The sequence below is a fragment of the Tachypleus tridentatus genome, chromosome 11, assembly GCF_004210375.1.
Source record: "Tachypleus tridentatus isolate NWPU-2018 chromosome 11, ASM421037v1, whole genome shotgun sequence".
Lineage (NCBI taxonomy): Eukaryota > Metazoa > Arthropoda > Merostomata > Xiphosura > Limulidae > Tachypleus > Tachypleus tridentatus.
Window position 1 is genome coordinate 70997377 of NC_134835.1, and position 20539 is coordinate 71017915.

Below are 20539 nucleotides of genomic sequence, written 5' to 3' on the forward strand. Positions count from 1 at the left end.
TTAAACGGCTTGTAATGTTTGAAATCTATAAACGTTCTGGTCACATATCTGTAATTTTCCGATTAATAAGCGCTTATCAGAGTTATAGCTTCCGGGGTTTAGAGTATAGAGTATACTGACTGTAGCAAACCAACAACAATATTAAACTGCCTCTTAGCACGTCGATTTATAAACTTTTAGGGTGAGAATCTCAAAAGTTTGGTTGCAACAGTATTCGAAGATACGCTAGTGCTATCTTAAAACATATATTGTTGATTCTTACTGTCGAGAACAGGCGAGACTTGCGCAACACACATTTAACAATATAAGTTATATACATTTTAAAATATATATTGAACTAAAACAAACATAGACATTAAAATAATATTAAATCCGTTAGATGAGAAATTAATGTTTACCGTTTGAAAATATGTTCAGACTATGTCAAGAAAACATAGGTGATCCATAGTAAATTACAATTACATATAACTACACATACTTCTATAAAAGTTTAAGTAATCCGTTCATGATTACGATGTAAACGCGTTGAAAACTAGCAACTGTTAGCAAGAAAAACAACGTTACAGTTATGATTATACATGGAGAATATACTGGAAACAAAGAAGTACAAAATAATATTTTTACAACAGAAATATAAACATTTACATTATGTAATGATTTACTTACATTACAAACTCAATGGTTACCAGTTAATTAACGCAGTGCTGAAGAAATAGATTGGGTCGGATATAAACTCGAGTGAAGAGATGATAGTTTATCACGTTTTATTTGTAAACATCTGTTGGATTATCACAAACAATAACTCCGTCTTATCAATGTCAGCATAGCAAAATCCTCTAAAGGCTCTTGAGCACTATATATATTTATGTGTAACTGTCTGATCGTTTCTCATGTAAGATGTTTAAAAGATTATTTCAAACGGCAGGAAATAGAAACGGAAATAGTAGAAATTGGATATTTTGGCACCAGGATTCATTGGTCAAGAAATCTTGATTATGAACGTGCTCTATACAGACTTACCGTGATTCATTAGTAATTACAAGATTCCATAAAACACGAGAAATAATATATGGTGGAAACAAACTTTAATATTTTAATCAATGCGTTTAGTTTTGTAACTTGCGTACATGTAAGTAAAATTATTTCTTTTCTTTTTCATACTTAAATATGAAATGGTTGACATAAAGTAGGAAAAATACCCACATTTCATACATTGTTATGTATATGTTTACACACAGTTCTAGATATATTCCAATGTACCATTTTTCTTTTTCTTTGCAGTGTATTAGATTTCCACGAGAAACCAAACCATTACCTTTAGCCATGGGTGTTATCATCAGGATATTTGCACATGCGGCTCCATGACCCTGACCAAATATCGTCACATTGTGTGGATCTCCGCCAAAACCGTCAATGTTTTCCTGTATCCAATGTAAAGCTGCAACTTGGTCCATAAGGCCGAAGTTTCCTCTAGCAGAGCCCTCTGTTGCTGGGAAGAAACCTAGGAAATATATACAATATATATTAAAATCAAGCAAGGAAAGTCGTCTTTTAATGACCGAAGTGTTTTTCCATATTTAAACAGGAAGATCAGAACCTTCTGCTTATGTAAAGTCTTAAACCAGTTTTATTCTTATAAAATATAACGTATTTAAAAAAACAAACATACTTAATAACAACCATCCAAAATTATTAAATATATTCATAAATATTTCCTGCAGCGACACCATTTGTTAAGTAATATAATTGTAAATAATAGAAACAAACTATACTGAAGTAAAATTTTGAGTAACGATCGATTTACCTTTCAAACTTGATCAACCCAATTACTACTGAAACAAATATTTTTAAACTTCAAATAGCTAATTAGGAAACCTTGATTTTGTGATGAAAATTTGCTACGTTAAATTATGGCAATGTATATTTTTGTTATGTCTTTATATAGCATAATTAATACTCCCCTAGGCCAACTGAAAAATAAAATTCAATTTTACAGACATGCTAGTAAATGGTACAAAGTTGTTAACTGTTTTATCTGTACTACAGCTTGAAGACTGAATTCATCCCAAGCTGTTTTACATGCTACAAACAGAAGAAGAACGCATAACATCGCAGACTAAACTCGGTACACACGTGTGTGAAAAGTTATTTGTTCGTTATAATGAAACAAAGTGAGTAATGAAATACGCGTAAAAAAGCTACAATACTGAAATAGAAACCTGTGACTGCTGTTTAAAATAGCTATAATACTAAAGTAGAAACGTGTGACTGTTGTGTAAAAAAGCTACAATACTAAAGTGGAAACGTGTGACTGCTGATTTACGATATTAAAAAATAAAGAGCTTCATTTCCATGTTTGAAACGAATTTACAAAATATTAAAAACGTTTCATATGATGTTAAAATTATTTTAGATAAAACAAATATAAACTGTTAAACTATGTTTTATAAGATCCAACTCTTCCAAGTGAACAGTATCAGTCTAAACGCATGCCACTTTCATAAGTAAGACCAAACGTTTCTAAAGCAATAAGTCAAAAAGGCTGAGTGGTTCACCAGTAAGTTTACTTTTGGAAAATAACACTTTATTTCACTTTTTAGTTCCCTGTTTCGACTGCGTGCACAAATAACAATATCGTATCATAAACCTTTGAAAACTGTCAAATAAGTCTAAGTCAGAGTTAACCTTCGTCGTACTTAGCTGAAGAGATTAAGAAAACAATAGGATACGGGAAGATATAAATTCAAATATTAAGTCATCAAATACATATTAACTTTCTTTATTTTTAATTTCTAGCATTACTGAATAGAGACTTATCATACAGTAAAAACTTAAAGTAAATATTATTTCGTTTAAGATTTTTACGTACACATATTCAGTTTTAGTTCTAAATCATAACATTTGATGATAAAATGCAACACGAAAACCCGGTATAAAAATATTTTCCAAAACGAGAAATTAAGAGATAAGTTTAAAATATTCTGAGTTTGTTGGTAGTTTTTATTATCACCTTAAAATGTTCAAATTAAGATAACCAGGATAAACATTTGGTATAAACTGTCGTTAAAATATAATATATACAATTGAGATTTTTAACATAAGCAAATATTATTTAGCTTCATTCATACTTTCAACTTTACTGTTACCTAAAAGTTTTACCTACCTTCAGTATGGTACGATTATATGTATCAATAAATACGAAACTTACAATAAATAAATACAATAAATTGTCTCGTATTAAGAAAGAAATATAAACACACATATATAAATAAATAGATAGATACACGGAAAAGAGAAAAATAAACAAATAGATAGACATAATCAAGCATATGTATATATATAGTTAGTCAAAGTTGGCTCTCTCTCTATATATATAGTTAGACAAAATGATCTCTCTCTATATGTATATATATAGTTAGACAAAGTGATCTCTCTCTATATGTATATATATAGTTAGACAAAGTGATCTCTCTATATATGTATATATAGAGTTAGACAAAGTGATCTCTCTTGCAATATATGTCCTCCGCTAGTGTAGCGGTGAGTCAACGGATTTACAACACTAAACTCAGGGGTTCGACTCCCCTCGGTGGGGTCAGTTGATAGCTCAATGTGGCTTTGCTATAAGAAAACATATAAACATACACTTTCTATATATTTAGTTAGACAAAGTGATCTATCTATATACATATATAGCAGATTCATGGATAAACAAGTTCACTAAGTCATGACACTTCTTTGTTCGAGATACTTAAATTAATGACTTATTAGATTTGTTAAAAACTCGCACTCTACACAATGTTACATATAAAATATTTAAAAGGCCAGTCTTCAGTCTGTACACAGGTATTCGAAAAACTGAAAAAATGTGCATATGATTTGAGGCACTTTAATTTTAGAAAATAGTAAAATAATTTGGAACAGAATTATAATTTTTATTCAAACTTAAGTAATTAAGCCTATGAAATCAGTTCAGTTTTTCAGTATTTGTTTTTTTTTTTACTAATCCAGACGTCTTACTTTTCATAACATCAGTTAACATTGAGTTGTCCTTGTTTCATTAACTTTAGGTCTGTGTAAGGAATTAATTTGTTCGAGCAACATTAGATTTACTCATCGGGTTTAAAGAAGATTTGAGCAAAATTAGAATTCACAGTGGATTATTTTTGTTTGGGTAATGTTACGCATAACGAATGGCGTTTTCTTTTATTTTCAATATTAGGCACATCTTACGGAATTTTTTAAATTATTTTTAATATTTTAATTATTATTGCAAAGTATTTAATCATTCCCTATATCCTACATAACTGAGCCCGGTATTTGAAACTCGTATTAATTATACGTATTTTAGAAAAGGGTTCATGTGGTTTTACACATTGCCTGGCTGGATACGCATATTAGCAATATACGTTTTATTGATATTGAGAAAGATATTTAATGTCAATATGTTTATGCAATGTGCTTCTGAATTATGCCCAACACAAAATTCGAGCATCAAAGTGATAAAACGCGAAAGCTTTCTTTAACCGATGTCTCTTACAAGATTTTCATGGGTTTTAACAACTATTTTCCACAGTACTATAAGTACCACATAATAAATATAGACGTTACGTGAAATACTGGATAAAGAAATTACAATGATTGATTTAACGTTCATATTTCAGTAGATGTTACACTTCCTATCATGGATGATTTTAGAACTGATAAATGACTATAATACATAATCCTTTATCTCTGGCGCTCATTTTTTAAGTAAAAAAAAACATGCGTAGTGTTTTTATTAACTTTATTATACAACGACATCGCTAGCTGTTAGTTTTCAACATATATCTATGCCGTTTAAAAGTACAAATATATTGTAAAAATTATTCAGTGAAAAATAGGCACTTCTTTGATTTATACCTTGGTAGTTTAAGTGAAAATAGCTATAGTGTGTTTTAGAAAAGTGAATACACATTTACATACACACAGCTTAACTTTAACTATAACGTGTATGATAACACTTAATGAATTAAAGCTTTTTGAAGAGAGCTCCACTTGATGGTCTACATGATGTTTCCTAAAAGGTTTACCGCTTTTCTAGGTACAGATTTTCTATAAACTACGTTATCCACAACAGATCGTAGAAATATTTTATTCTCTACCATTCATGCACGTAAAATTTACACTCCAATATAGCAGGAATAGGATAATTATTAGTATATTAATAATAATTCTCCCTTCTAAAATTAAGTAAAATTAAATCCGATCTGGATTATGATCATTCAGGTGTAATATTATTGTAACTGTAAGAAGTGTCTCTAGTTTAATATTCTAGAATTTCATATTTATGTAATAACACGTAGTTATATAATAATACAGTTATATAATAATATATAGTTAAATAATAGTACATAGTTATATTATAACACAAAACTACATTAATAAAACAAAATAATTTTTACATTTTTAACTTAGTCTTCTTCAACGGGGCCCGGCATGACCAAGTGGTTAAGGCACTCGACTCGTAATCCGAGGGTCGCGGGTTCGAACCTCCCATAACACTAAACATGCTCGCCCTTTCAGCCGTAAGGGCGTTATTATGTGCGGTCGATCCCAGTATTCATTGGTAAAAGAGTAGCCCAAGGGTTGGCGGTAGGTGGTAATGACTAGCTGCCTTCCTTCTAGTCTTACACTCCTAAATTAAGGACGGCTAGCACTGATAGCCCTTGTGTAGTTTTGCATGAAATTAAAACAAACAAACAGTCAGATATTCCAAACAAGACATCGCCCATTTCAACCAATAGAATAATCCAACGATTGTCTAAAGCACCCATTGACATAAAACCCCATTCTCAACTAATCAAATCATTCTTAACTTAGATGTACATGCAACATGCACCCCAGGTGACATATTGATGCGCTTGAGGCTTATAATAGTAAAAACTGGGTTCGATACCTTCTATATAAAAAAAAAAATCAATGTAAACAAACCTTCCTCAGTCTACTATAGTAGTTTAACTAGCGTCTAGTCTGATGATAAGATATATCTACAAACAGACTATAGCAACTGAAAATAATCCAGCGTTTCACCTAAAAGAAATCAATCGGTACAGATATTTTAATATCGGGTAAAAACCTCATGGCTCGTTCCGTGCCTCTATGTTTGATATCTAGATATTAATTTAAAACGATTGCGAATAATGAATATACTGTTTTGAATGTAAGTTGTCTATTTCTAACATTTCATATGGAACGCTTGTTTCTTGAGCAACATAGCTGAGTGAAGTAAACGTTTACATTGTATTGATTACTAGATTAATTACGTTTGTCGATTTCTCTGAATTAGGCTTTTGTCAATTTATATTTGTTGTCCATTTTCTTTACCAATTCCATAATTAATTATTTTCTTTGTTGACATTACTGTGTTATCATCCGTCCGATGTTTGATACCATGTTATAAACAGTATTGCACTGAATGGAATTTGGTTTCTTCAAAATTCATTAACGTGTTTGTTTGATTTAGGATTTCGTGCAAGACTAGTTAAAGAGTTAGGTGCGCACAGAAATCTCCGATTTTCAAGTGACCGACTCAAGTCTCAATAGCAGCCACCGCCAACTCTTGAACTACTTTTATCTAATTGAAGAGTAGAATTTGACTGTATAACTTACTCAAGGTTTCATAGTAAAAGAAAAGAAAAAAAAATGGTAAACGAGCAACCATGAATTCTCGGATTTATAGCACAAGGATATCAACCACTAAGCCACTCCCTCTCTATAAATTCATATGATTCATAACATTTATATTGAAAGTTCTTACTTGACATATAAAGACAATATTTAAAACATTATATCTTTATTCTGATGAATGGCATGCGTTTCTTGTTTTGAACTTCACGCGAGAGAAGAACGTAGGGTCCTCTATGTAACAATAACAAATATTTCCAAGTTACGTCAACACTTAAACAACGTAAAACTGTGAAATGTTTTGTGATTAGAAAACTTATTTTCATAAGATCCTTTTATTTTCAACGTCTTACCTAACACTCCAAGTCTAAAGTTAACGGTAACAACGACAACGTTACCATAGCTTGCTAATACACTTCCATCATAAGGGTTCCCCGAATTCCAGAAGAAAGATTCTCCATGAATATAAACCATCACAGGTAGCTTCATAGGCTCTCTTGCAACTGAGAACATGAAAGGAGAGAAAAATATCTCAAATTAGCTGACAGAGGTCTGATAATATAAACACATCCTCACAGGTCTGATAATATAAACACATCCTCACTGATTTGAGATATGTGTATCATATGGATAATGATTAAGGCTATTAAAATGATATCGTGAACTTTTTAAAATAATTGTTTTACATAATAAAAACAAATTAAAAATACAGATTACAAAAACATAAATTATAGTTTCAGGTGTTCTACTCACTCGTGTGACCTAAAATAACCGCAGTCGGGCTTCATCTCACTAGAAATAATATAATTCAGTGTCACATGCTCAGTGGTAATTATAATATTATTTTTTTACAGACGCAGAACGGACAATTAACCTCAAACTAGGAATTTCTATTACAATCATTTTCTCAACAGGATTAACCATAGGAGGGTAGGGTATTCTATATACTTAGTTCATGTGTTATTTACGGCTATTTGCCAGTGCAAGGTTGCAACGTTTAGACTTATTGCCAGAAAAAATAAAAAGATCTTCCCAAAATGAAACATTTATAGACCAGAAAGTTTATATAGAAGAGAATTTTCAGCAGAATCAGATAATCTCACACACAGAAAGCGAGGACAATTACGGGTCCTAAAGCAACACTCTCGAGCCAATCAAAACTAATGTCGTCATATGGCTATGGCTAGGAAAATGTTTTCTTTGTCCAAAAATATCATTGTGACGAAGCTGGGCGTATTTTATATTATAACCAACAAGATATTAATAAATGGATTTCAAGATGACGAACGCACACATATAAAGTTCGTCACATGTCTCGAAGCCAGTTTATGTTTTCACGTGAACAATGACAGTAGAAACTTGAATCACAGCACTCCTATTTCATCATATATCTGGAACTCCAATATGTTACTAAGTGTTTCGTCTACTTAATCCTAGAGTTGTGATTGTTTTGTTTTGATCACCTAAACGAAATGTGATGCACACAATAGGCTAGTCAGCCAGACCAGACATACGCATTCTTAAACTTGAACTGAGGTAAGGTCCAGAGGAAGGACAACAAACTGACCCATAGCATGAAGCGGTTGTTTTTAAGAGAATAGAAGGTTGAATGCCACTCCTATAGCTCAAACAGAGCCGAATGTGTGAAGCGTGTTTAATTATCCAGTAGCCGATGAGTTCATCCGACTACTTTTTAAACACATTTCTCTGTAGTATTTGCACCCAATTGTTTGTGGGTCCAACACTGTTTGTCACAGGTCCTATTTAATAACATACAAGTGACACAAAAATATAGATATAAGTACCGTAAATATTCAGTTAGTTCATTATTGACAGTATCTCCTATGAATTTTCTATATAAAATGAGTGATTTTACCGGATCGTTGTGGTCATTTCCTTACACTTAGTGTCACAACAGGAAAAATGAAACTCAATATGATGTAATTTGCTGAACTAACCTGTAGTGACTGGTATAAAAATGTCAGTAATATGAAGGTTAAACATAATCTTGGAAGTATAAATTCACGTGCAGTGAAACGTGTTAAAGTTGTTACTTTGTGCCCTAAGATTGACCTTAATGTTTCAATAGACTGTCAGCCAGGATGAAATTCATAGCTTGTCTTTCGCTAATTTCAGTTTCAAACTAGTACAATTTCAAGTTCATATATTTACTATATTTCAGTTAGTTTTGTTTTTATTAGAATGAGAATTGTATCAATCTTATATTAAAAATAAACTGAGCAATCAGTCTTTTACATTCTAAAGAACTAACAGATTCGTGATATCCTACACTTAAAAATTAAAACGGAATAATTGAACTATAGTATGGTTAGGTGCCCTTCTGTAAAAATTGTATTTATGTATTCCAACTTTTAAATTGGCTAAAGCGGTCAAGGAAGCTAAATAACCAGTGAATATTTGAAAACGAAACAATTCGCCATCCACAACTGTTTGTAATTTACAAGGGTTATAACTGGGGTAATGACTTCTGTAGATGTTAGAAGTTGACGTATCTTTGTTTCGAGGCCTACAACTAGGAAAGTAGAAACACTAGGTGATCGTAATTAAACATCTAAAGATTTGTTTCTTTAACTGAACGAAGAGTGTTTTTTGTTGTTAGATACACAATATGATATTTGTAATCTTCTCACCACAACCATAAAAACCGACCTTTGGTGTTATAAGCTCTCAGACTCGCTGCTTAACCTTAGAGCACTGTGCGGAAATGTATTGTGTTTCTTAAAGAAGGGGATAAAAATGTAGGTTAAATAACCAAGTAAAAGTATATCTCCAATTATCAATAATAGAAATAATTAGTACATTCACTCATAAATCAGTGAAAATTAGAGAACAGGGAATAAAAATAGAACATCATAGGTCATGGTAAAATACATACATTTTAATAAGATTATTAAAAATTCAAAATTTTAAGGTGGAAAATAAGAATCTATAAAATTTACAAAAACAATATAAGTAGTTTAAAGTGAAAATTCAATCGTTAAAATTATAGCCAAACCAGCTTAAGAATTGAAAAATAGTATTGACATTATTCCTCAAGCTACAAATCCCCCTTCTGACCCCGTATCTAGAAGTTGTGATGTTTAGGAGAGTCAAAATAGGGATTTATAGCTTGAGGAAATCATGCCAACACTATTTCTTAAATGTTAAACTTGTTTGGTTATATTTTTTACGATTTCCTTTCCACTTTAAGCTACCGATCTTGTTTCTGGAAAGTTTCGAAGATCCACATCTCTTCCTTTAAATTGATAATGTTTAATTATTTTGTTTATTTATTCTTTTTATGTCCATCATGGACATTAATCTGTATAATAGCTATATAGTTCTATTTAAAACAGTTTCATGAAATACTTAGTTGATGTATTATACTCTTTTGGGAAATCAAAGACAACTTTTGCATTGACATCATGTAGATTGGATGGCTATTTCTTCTGATATCTTCTACGACCCTTTTCCACTGTGACGATCCCAATCTCTGGTGGGCCGTCGCTACGGCATACCTTATCTGTATCTAAATATATTTTAAATAAAATACATAGCTATAACATTTCTGCCTCACACTCTTCTAGAATCGCCATCTCTTGCTTTTATGAATCTTTCCACTTTTTTAAAGGATGGCCATTTTATCTGTAATGTTTATAAAAACCGCAATCACGCTCTGATTGCCGATCCGATACTCGAAACTCAGTTTGGTTCTATCTTTTAAACTACTGTTTAAATATTTCTGGGCCCGGCATGGCCAAGCGTGGTAAGGCGTGCGACTCGTAATCTGAGGGTCGCGGGTTCGCATCCTCGTCGCGCCAAACATGCTTGCCCTTTCAGCCGTGGGGGCGTTATAATGTGGCGGTCAATCCTACTATTCGTTGGTAAAAGAGTAGCCCAAGAATTGGTCCTCGTGTAGGTTTGTGCGAAATTCATAACAAACTATTCTTTACAGCTGTTGTTTAAGAGGTAGTTAGGGTTTTCAAAACAGATGTTAAATGTAAGAAGAAATAATAATAAAGAAATAAATCATAGAAATTAGAACCATTACTTCTGAAAGTAAGAAACAAAAACGGAATAAATACGTTAGTTATTGTACCTAATACTGGTTATTTGTTTTTTGCGCAAAGCTACATAATAAACTTTTTACGTTACGTTCCTCATGGAGAAAAGAACGTCGGGTGTTAGCGTATAAAAATTCACCGCACTTTATAACAAAATAGTTCTATATTTAATACGTTTGATCTAGTGAATGTATTGAAAATATATTCTTTACACTGCCATTACTTTAGACGAGGAGAATTTTTTGTTTTGTAGTTATTTGAAAAGAAAAACTCTTTAATTGTATCCTATTTATTCTTTTCATTTCTAAATAACCTGTAATTAAGTAGTGTACTTTGAAGATTTAAACATCTAAGATTATTAGTTACGTTCGATGTTATTCGTTAACGATTTGTTCGCATTTTGCTAAAAAATAAAATAAATGCTTGAAATGTTTAAATTGAAAACGCTGCAGGTAAACACAAGATAGACTTGTTACAGAATCACGAGTATAAAATGGAACAAAATTATAATCATTATTATTTCATAAACGTATATCTTATCATAATTACATACTATTTACAGTATATCGTGCCATATGCTTCCCCCTATCTATGTTTATCTATCAAAAATGATCGAAATGTAAATTATTTTTAATACGATGCACCGTATGATGTCGGAAGAATAAGAGACATTTTTTTTAATTGTAATCTATCGCGATAATCTTACATCACTCGATTACTTTACATGAAATGAGCCATAAAAGACAGCAGATTATACACTTGTTTCTAAAGAATTATGTTACAAGTTTAGTGCTTTCCTAGCTGTGGGCTAAGTTACACTGTTATCAGCGACCTTTAATACAAATTTTTTGCTTAATTAATTACATCACATTGTGAATAATAGTCCTTTCTTCTTAGAAAGCTTAGAACAGAAATGTTCATCATTGTCGTTTTTTTATGAGGTTGTTTATTTTAGCGCAATGCTACACAACAGTCTATCAGGGTTTTGTCTACCACGGGGAATAAGTTACTTGTAACAGAAGCATTAAGACCTTTTTTATATAAATTTAAGATTTTATGTTTGATTTTTAAAACTCAAAGCCATAAAATAAGTTATCTGAACGCTTTTCTTAGCAAGAATCGAATCCAGGATTGTAGTGATGAAAAGCTGTAAACTTACCGCTGACCCAACGGGAAACATAAATTTAGGAGTTTGGTGTGTTTGTTGTTGAGCAAAGCCACATTGGGCTTTCTGCTGCGTTTACAATAGGGAAACTAGCCCAGGGTTTCAGTATTATTGGTCTCTTATCGGGAGATTAAGTTCAGGAGTTTTTAGTTTTTTTTGCATTTAGAATGTAATACAGCTCTCATTCGTAAAGAAATCTTAAGATGTAGCATTACAACACGGATGCATTAATTCCAGATGTTTGAAATTTGTTACCGAAAGTCACAACATAAGTTTGAAATATATAGGAAAGCAAATGTTTATTTGATTTTTTAAATTTCGCGCAAAGCTATAAGAAGTCTCTCTGCGCTAGTCGTTCCTAGTTTAGCAGTGCAATGCTACAGGGAAGGCAGCTAGTCGTCACCACCCACCGACTACACTTAGGCTGCTCTTTTATGAATAGTGGGACTGACCGTACTTTATAACGCCCTAATGGCTGAAACGGCGAATATGTTTGGTGTGACGGGGATTGGAGTCGAGGGCCCTAACCACCTGGCTATGCCGAACCGGAAAGCAAATGATTCAATACGTTTTAATTGTTTCAAAATTTTCTCGCCAAGCTTTATCAAGTGTTAGTCTTGAATTTGAATTAATTAGTTACAGAAAAACTACTAGCATATAGTTAATATCACCCATCGCCAACTCTTCGGGTAGTCATGTCTGGCCGAATATTGGAATTTCTGCATCACTCTTATAATGCATATACAGCATTAAATTGAGTAATGCGTTTTTGCGACAACGGGCCACGAACCAAGAATCCTTGGATTCACCACCAGACCACACAGCTACTAAACATTTTCGGTGTGAGTTTAATTTGAGGGTACATTTTTTGTAACATTTTTTAAGTATATGAACATGGTTGTGTTGAAGTTGATATAAATGAGCTCAAATAGGTGTTTTTATCTTTTCTTTACTATAGAAACTGTTTTAGAGAAACATAAAAAATCATTTAGGTAAATATATCTGTGTTGAAAAGCTGGCAACTGGTTTGTACACTAGCTGAACTTTGTATCTTTATGGTAATATAATTCTAGCAAACACAGTCTTATATATATATTAACGCAACCATGATACTGGAAATCTTATATATATATATACTCTTCAAAACAAGAAACGCAAAAGGGATATTTTTGTTATTTTAAAGAGAAATGTATGTAATAGCGTGATAAGCTCAGAGTATGTGGTGTTACACGTGTTAAGGCATTGATTGTCAGACCAAAATGACAATAAAAGTTGTGCACTTTGAAAACGGAGGACAACATCGGATTTTTCGCCAAAACGCATGCGTGTCCAATAAATTTGTTTGAGAGACCTGCATGTTCTGCAGGTGCAACATGTGCAAAATCCCTATAAAAGTGATGGGTTCTCGGTTTCCATAGCTCAGTGTTAAGCCACCGACACGCAATACAGTTACGCCAAGACTGACTGAAGCACAACGCAACAACGCCATTGGTCGTTTGGAAGCAGGCGAATCTCGATCAGATGTTGCCAGAGCTGTGAATGTCCACCCAAGCACCATCACAAGGCTATGAAATCGTCACCAACAACATGGATCAACTCGTGACCGTCCACGATCTGGTAGACCTCGTGTGACCACGCCCGCAAAAAGATCGCAACATCCGGTTACGTCACCTTCGGGATAGGACCACCACTGCGACGTCTACTGCCTCAACCATACCAGGGCTGCGTAGGATTTCCGATCAGACCGTACACAACCGTCTGCGAGATTCTTAGGCCCCATGTGCAACCCATCATGGTGAACGTCAACGACGTTTTTCAACATGACAACGCTTCTTCCCTGGCCCTCTAAATCACCAGATTCAAACCCCATCGAACATCTTTGGGACGAGTTGGACCGACGTCTGCGACGGCGACAACCTCAACCGCAGACTCTACCTCAGCTTGCAGCAGCTTTGGAGGCTGAGTGGACAGCCATTCCACAGGATGTGATTTGTCATCTTATCGCTTCCATGGGCAGGAGATGCCAAGCAGTTATTGATGCTCACGGGGGGCATACTCGTTATTGACGTTGAGTGACGTTAAACTTCGCCTTTGCAGACTTTGGATGTTCAGCAGTGAATGTGCAAAGTTTCACAGATCTCATACAGAACTACCCGGAATAAACTTGTTAACAATTTGTCTCATATTTTGCCTTTTGTGTTTCTTTTTTTGAAGAGTATATATAAGAAGAGTCGTTTAAGCTAAAAATAACAGAATGTGAGATAAAAGAATAATTATTGCGTAAACTGTTGTAATTTCTCGTTATTCCTTGAACTTTCAAAAACAGTTTATTTACTGTTTTAACAAAGCGCTTATTCCCGATTGTTGATTGTTGATCGAATAGCCAGGAGACGAGAAGAACAAACCAGTGTGTCGAAGTGTAAACGTAACATAGCGGTAAGCGAATTCTTTAAGATTCTTTTTGGAGTTTAGGATGAGAGAAACCTACCTGACAAACAAGTGATCAAGTGCCGAGAATAAGGTTTCAATTTCTTAAATCTGTTGATGTGATTATGAAGATCTGTTTAATTACTTTTCACGACAGCAGTAAGAAAACAAGTACAGCAGGGTGATAATCTTAATATTATTTGAACTAGATCATCTAACCTAGTTTGAATTTAAACTGTATTTATAGCTATAAGTTAACGTGATTTTATCCATTGCACCTTTTTCTATTTTGACTGTAGAATAACCCATAGTTATAACAATAATTTAATATCATTTTTATCCATTGTAACTTTCTCCGAGGCCAGGTGGTTAGGTCATTTGACTCGCAATCTGAAAGTCGCGGGTTCGAATCATCATCTTACGAAAATTCTTGCACTTTTAGTGGTGTGGGCGTTAAAATTTGACGGTCAATACCACTATTCGTTGGTAAAAGAGTAGTCCAAGAGTTGGTGGTGGGTGGTGTTCTGCCTTCCCTCTAGTCTTACACTGCTAAATTAGGGACAGCTAGCACAGATAACCCTCGTGTAGCTTTGCGCGAAATTCAAACCAAAAACTTTCTCTATTTTTGACGGTAAACTAACCCATATTTATAATAGTAATTTTATGTCGTATTTATACATTGCAGTTTTCTTTAGTTTGACTGTTTAAGTCGGCCATTAGTTTATAAAATTATTTTATTGACTTGGATTATATTTGTGATTCTTAAACATATGTTTTAAGTAAGAAGTTTATTAACTTACACATTTCAGTTTCGACAATACGCTACTGGGTTTGATTTCGTAAACTTTTTTTTAATATGTTACGGTTTGCTTGTTAACGCGTTTCTTATTGGAATGAAAGGCTCTGTTTAGGAATAATACTACTGCTATCATTCATGAAATGTGGCGTTTGTTCCAATATTAACTTTTTTTTTTATCAATCATTCGCTAATTCTTCAGATACGAATAAAAAAATAAGAACAACTATGAAAGTGAGTGAAGAGTTTTAAGAATGCGCTAATTAAACATTTTGACGCTTGATACCATTTTTCTTTTTAGCCAAAAGCTCGGTGAATGGATTTTCAGCCGTTGAGAAACATTTTCAAACTTAGCTATTTAGATTATAATTATTTTACAAATAAATAATTACTATGTAGCCAGATGTAAATGATGAAAAAAAAGTATGTCCACTAGAAGTAAAACTTAATATAAGTTAGAACCTATTTGGTAAAACTTTGTTTATGAGTTTTGATATCCTATATAAAATCATATAACTGTGATGAGTTATTAAATATTTTTACCTTTAAACTTTGAACAATAAGATTTACATACGAATGTAATTTTACAACGAGAAAGTTTTGCGAAACCTTCTGGCTATAATTTCTCTGGGTGTCAAAGTGACGTGATCTTCGCGAAACATAACCACCTTTACGTTTAATCTTTTCCATTTTGGGCACGAAAGACTTATTCCATTATGCCCTACGGTTATTGATTCTGCGTCTGAACAAAAAACCAACAATAACAAAAGCAAAAACAGATAAGCGGACCCAGTATCATCCTCTATACTATTGGGCAGTAAGAAAAAGATAAAATGTTTTATCGACAAAGAATACCGAATTTTACTTCGGTGTACAAAAAAATAGAATGAGTGAAACTAAAATAATTATAGGGACGTCAAAACAGCAAAACTCTGCGCTTACACAAGGAGAAACTTCTCTGAAGTAAACACGTGGTTAGTATCATACCATAGAGTTTCAAACTAGAAACATATCGAAGAAACTGATATAAAATATATATTACTTGAGAAAGACTAGCACCTAATTCCACTGCTGTGGTCCTTAGGGTGCTCTACCACAGTGACAAAAAGGTTTTAATTCACATGGCCGTTCATAATGGTTTATTGTGTTTATAACATTTGTAAAATAAAACATCTCGATCCGATTTCACTATTTAAGTGATAAAAATATAGGGCTATAAAGCCGGAAATTCGTTACTAGTACCAGTGTCGTCAGATGGATTCCTCGCTGTATATAGAATGCAAATAGCCTATTTGGTTCCTATACACTGAAAAAGACAACATAAATTGTTTGCATGCTGAAAAAAATCGTCATAGAAACAAATGTATTATTAGAACATGGCAGGATATAAACCCTTTCATATAAAACGTAAGAGAGGAGTTTTGGTCAATAAAAACAAAGAATGTTCAAAGATTAATTCGTATTTCTTGCTTGAACTGAAATAAACTTTTTATTGGACGATCGGAAGGTTCATGAGCTATTCTATTGTTTGTTTTAAGTGTTTGATAGGTCCTTTAATTAACAATACTCCACAATTCAAGTTAATTTACATATAATATACTGGAAATATATATATTTTTAATGTTTTCTTTTCCTTATATTTATAATATGCAATGGAAACGCTTTTCGTTTTGTCGCAAAACGAACTTCAATGTATGAACAACTATGTCATAGTTCGTAGTTGGTAATGCCAAATATTTATTTCTGTGAATGTTTTACTACAAAGACACTTTGTGATAAATTTTGAATTAAGAGCACATTCAGGGCATTCTCTGTCATGAAAGTAGAGGTAGTGTGATTCATTATGAAGAAACAGGGAAATCAAGAGCAAAAAATGAAATAAAAAACAAAAACATGATTTACGTTATCATATTTTACGAAGACTTCAACCGTTATCACGTAATCAATTCTAATTGAATATATTAAGCATAGTTTGTTTTCGGACATTTGTACCAAGCTCCTTAGAGACTATCTGTGATACTTGACTCTAATTCTGAACTGATAGACAAGACAAAAGGCAGATAGTCAACAGCACCCACCGTCAACTCTTGGACTACTCTGGTTTGACCGAGTAATGGGATTTGACCACGGCTTCAAAGTGCAGAGATCGATATTTGTCTGGACAGTGACGAGTTTATTAGTTGATTGGAATTAAACAGAAAGCTATACAATATGCTATCTGTGCTCTGCCCAACATGGGTATTGAAACACAGTTTCTGACGGTGTGAGTCTGCAAACATGCTGCTCGCCACTATGGTATGAAAGTGACGAGACGTAAACGTTAGATCCACATTACTACAGTCCGGCATGCTAATTTTAGAACACGTTTGGTCAATTAACCTTAATAATATCCAAGAAAGTACTACATTATTATTTGACAAAGTTTAATGAAAATGTTTGTATAAATAAGAATGTTAAACTAAGGTATTGGCCCGGCATGGCCAGGTGGGTTAAGGCGTGCGACTTGTAATCCGAAGGTCGCGGGCTCGAATCCTCGTGACACCAAACATGCTTGCCCTTTCAGCCGTGGGGACGTTATAATGTTACGGTCAATCTCACTATTTGTTTGTAAAAGAGTAACCCAAGAGGTGGTGGAGGGTAATGATGACTAGCTGCCTTCCCTCTAGTTTTACACTGCCAAATTTTGGACAGCTAGCACGGATAGTCTTCGTGTAGATTTGCGCAAAATTCAAAAACAAACAAACAAAATAAACAATTAATGTAAGCATTTTTCGGTTCATTAAGAGAGATAAAACCTAAAATTCCTGCTGCATATTTAGAAGTTGAAACACTTGTAAAGAATAGTGCTAACATTACCAGCACTTATAAAAAAAATACCATATTAATCATCAGTATTTTTATAGAATGACCAGGAGTTATCAGTACTTATAAATATAGTGTAACATTTATCCAACTTTTAAATAATGGTGCAAATTCGTGAAAAGAATAAAGCAGATGCTACAAATAAGTCTAAAGAATAATGTAGGAGTCATCCGTTTCTCTAGAAAATAAAGCAGGACTTATCAATATTTTTAGAGGTTGGTGCAGGAGGTACAAGTATTTGTAAAAAAAATTGCATGGCCTACTAATAGCCCAGGAGCTAAAAATATTTGTAAAAAATGAGCAGGAACTACCAATATTTACAAAGAATGGCGCTGAAGCAACCAATATTGGTAAAAATTGGTGCAGGAGGTGCTAATAATTGTAAAGAATGACGCAGGAGGTATTAATACTTGTAAGAAATGATGCAGAAGCTATAAACATTTCTAAATATTGGCGAAGGAGGTACTAATAGTTGTAAAGGATAGTGCAGGATGTTATTTTGAATTAAGCACAGAGCTTCACAATGGGCTATCTATGCTCTGCCCACCACGGGTATCGAAACCCGGTTTTTAGCGTTGTAAGTTCGCAGACATACCGCTGAGCCACTAGGGGGCAATAGTGCAGGAACGAACAATATTTGTGAAGAATAGTGCAACAGCTACAAGTACTTCTAAGTAATGACGCATGGGTTTTCATTGCTTGTATAGGATGGTGTAGGAGTTACCAATACTTGTAACGATTGTCTCAGGAATTGTCATCATCACGATAAGTTAATGCGATGAACTGTATGCTATGATGCTGCACGGTATTTTAAGATCGCAGCTGTTGCGTTGTTGTTGAATTAACTCAGTTTTCTTTACATATGTATTGCTAACAGTGTAGTTCTGTTCGTAATAATGTAATTCAAAGCAACTAATAATCACATTATTTAACTTGCTGTGCTGGATTTGTCCGTAGTTTGCAGAACTGAACAACTGTGAAAACCAAATACTAACAATTATATATACATATATATATAATTGAAGCTCAATCCCCTCCTTGAGAACACTGTAGATAACTTATTGTTTACCTTTGGCTACAATAACGAAAGCAAAATATATACATGGTATTTTGTTACTGTTAGCTTCGTGTGATATATTGCCAACACAAATCTTTAAATTTAACTTTAGCTGAAATATTTGTAATCGTTGTAAATCATTGGAAAAATAAAAACGAATATTCCTTTCTTCGGAATGATACAAAAAACACACAACCACAGCAATGAGTTAATAAATATGGTTGTCTAATTAATTATGCCAGAGTAAATACATGCACAATAACAAATAAAAACTCTTTAGAATTAGTTTAATTACACTGGAAAGGATAAAGAACGACCACATTATTGCGTTAATTAAAAGTTATGTTAACTCTAATGAACCAAAGTATATTCTAAAATATAATTACTGGAAAATTTATAGGCATGGCTTTAGCAGATACAATTCTAATTTAACTAGTGGAAAGTTGTAAAAAATATATTTTAGCTATCCTTTTATATTAACACTTTTGGAATGGTTTGTTCATTTAAGTAAAGTTTTCAGACATGAAGGTAAACAAAACAGTGTTGCGGTTCTGTTTCTACACATTTAGAGAGAATGAAAAAGAGCTTGTTAAAATACATTATTCAACATTATTAGAAGTTTCTACGTTATTAGGTCGAATACTTTGGACAATCAGAGTTTGGTTGTTTTGTCCGATTAAGGTACTCTACATTTTCAGCTGTTTTACTTTATAGGAATAAAAGCTTTTTTTATATCACAAAATCTTCGAGATTGTTTCCAGAGAAAGCTTCAAGCTGTGTGCTTGTTCTTCTGTGCCATAAAACGTTTTTTGAAGCTTGTCTAAAAATTCAATAAAGAACAATGTAAGAACCGCCAAAGACACTTCGAACAAACGAATAAAACCATTATGTTAAAAATACGTCAGAACTTTACATGAAGTACAATGATATAAATCAGAAAGATAAAATTAAAGAAATGTTCTACGATCATATTATCCGTAACTTATTCTTAGTAGTAACTTTTAAGATACAGGCTAAACAAAACAAATGATACAAAGGTTGTCTGAAAGTTCATTTATCAAGAACTCGAGGTTAGGTAACCATTTGTGAATTCGTATTTTTACTTGCACTCAATTTTAAATATTGTGAATTTTACAGACGAACTTCTAACTGATTTACTGAGCACTTTATATTCTCATAGAGCTGTAGACCTCTGTATTTCTCTGTCTCATGACTTGTCCGCTCGCAAATACACATTTTATTCAGAGCGTAATGAACAGTATGATTTCTATTAAAGTATATGATATAAAGTAATCAAGCAGTTTAATTTATAATGTCATTCTGATAATGTTTTTATAAATGCGAAATAATATCTTCACAGATTAATTTAATGAATAATTGGCTTGATCATAACTGCGCGTGAAATAAATCGTTGCTCGCATCAATTCACTGTATGTTGATATTTGATCGATATAATGTCTGTTATTTAATAACCGTTTTTATTTTTAAACGCTGTAACGTTG

General features: G+C 33.0%; 1 protein-coding gene across 3 annotated transcripts in view; it reads right to left on the bottom strand.

Moving 5' to 3' along the window:
- The window catches only part of LOC143232418 (neuroligin-4, X-linked-like), a 135413-nt gene that overhangs the window by 51580 nt on the left and 63294 nt on the right, over positions 1–20539 (bottom strand). For all 3 annotated transcript variants that reach the window (XM_076467864.1, XM_076467865.1, XM_076467866.1), the window contains exons 2-3: positions 7020–7169; positions 1316–1501 (exon numbers count right to left, since the gene is read on the bottom strand). In XM_076467864.1, coding sequence (XP_076323979.1) covers positions 1316–1501; positions 7020–7169 — 336 coding nt within the window. The remainder of the gene's footprint in view (positions 1–1315; positions 1502–7019; positions 7170–20539) is intronic.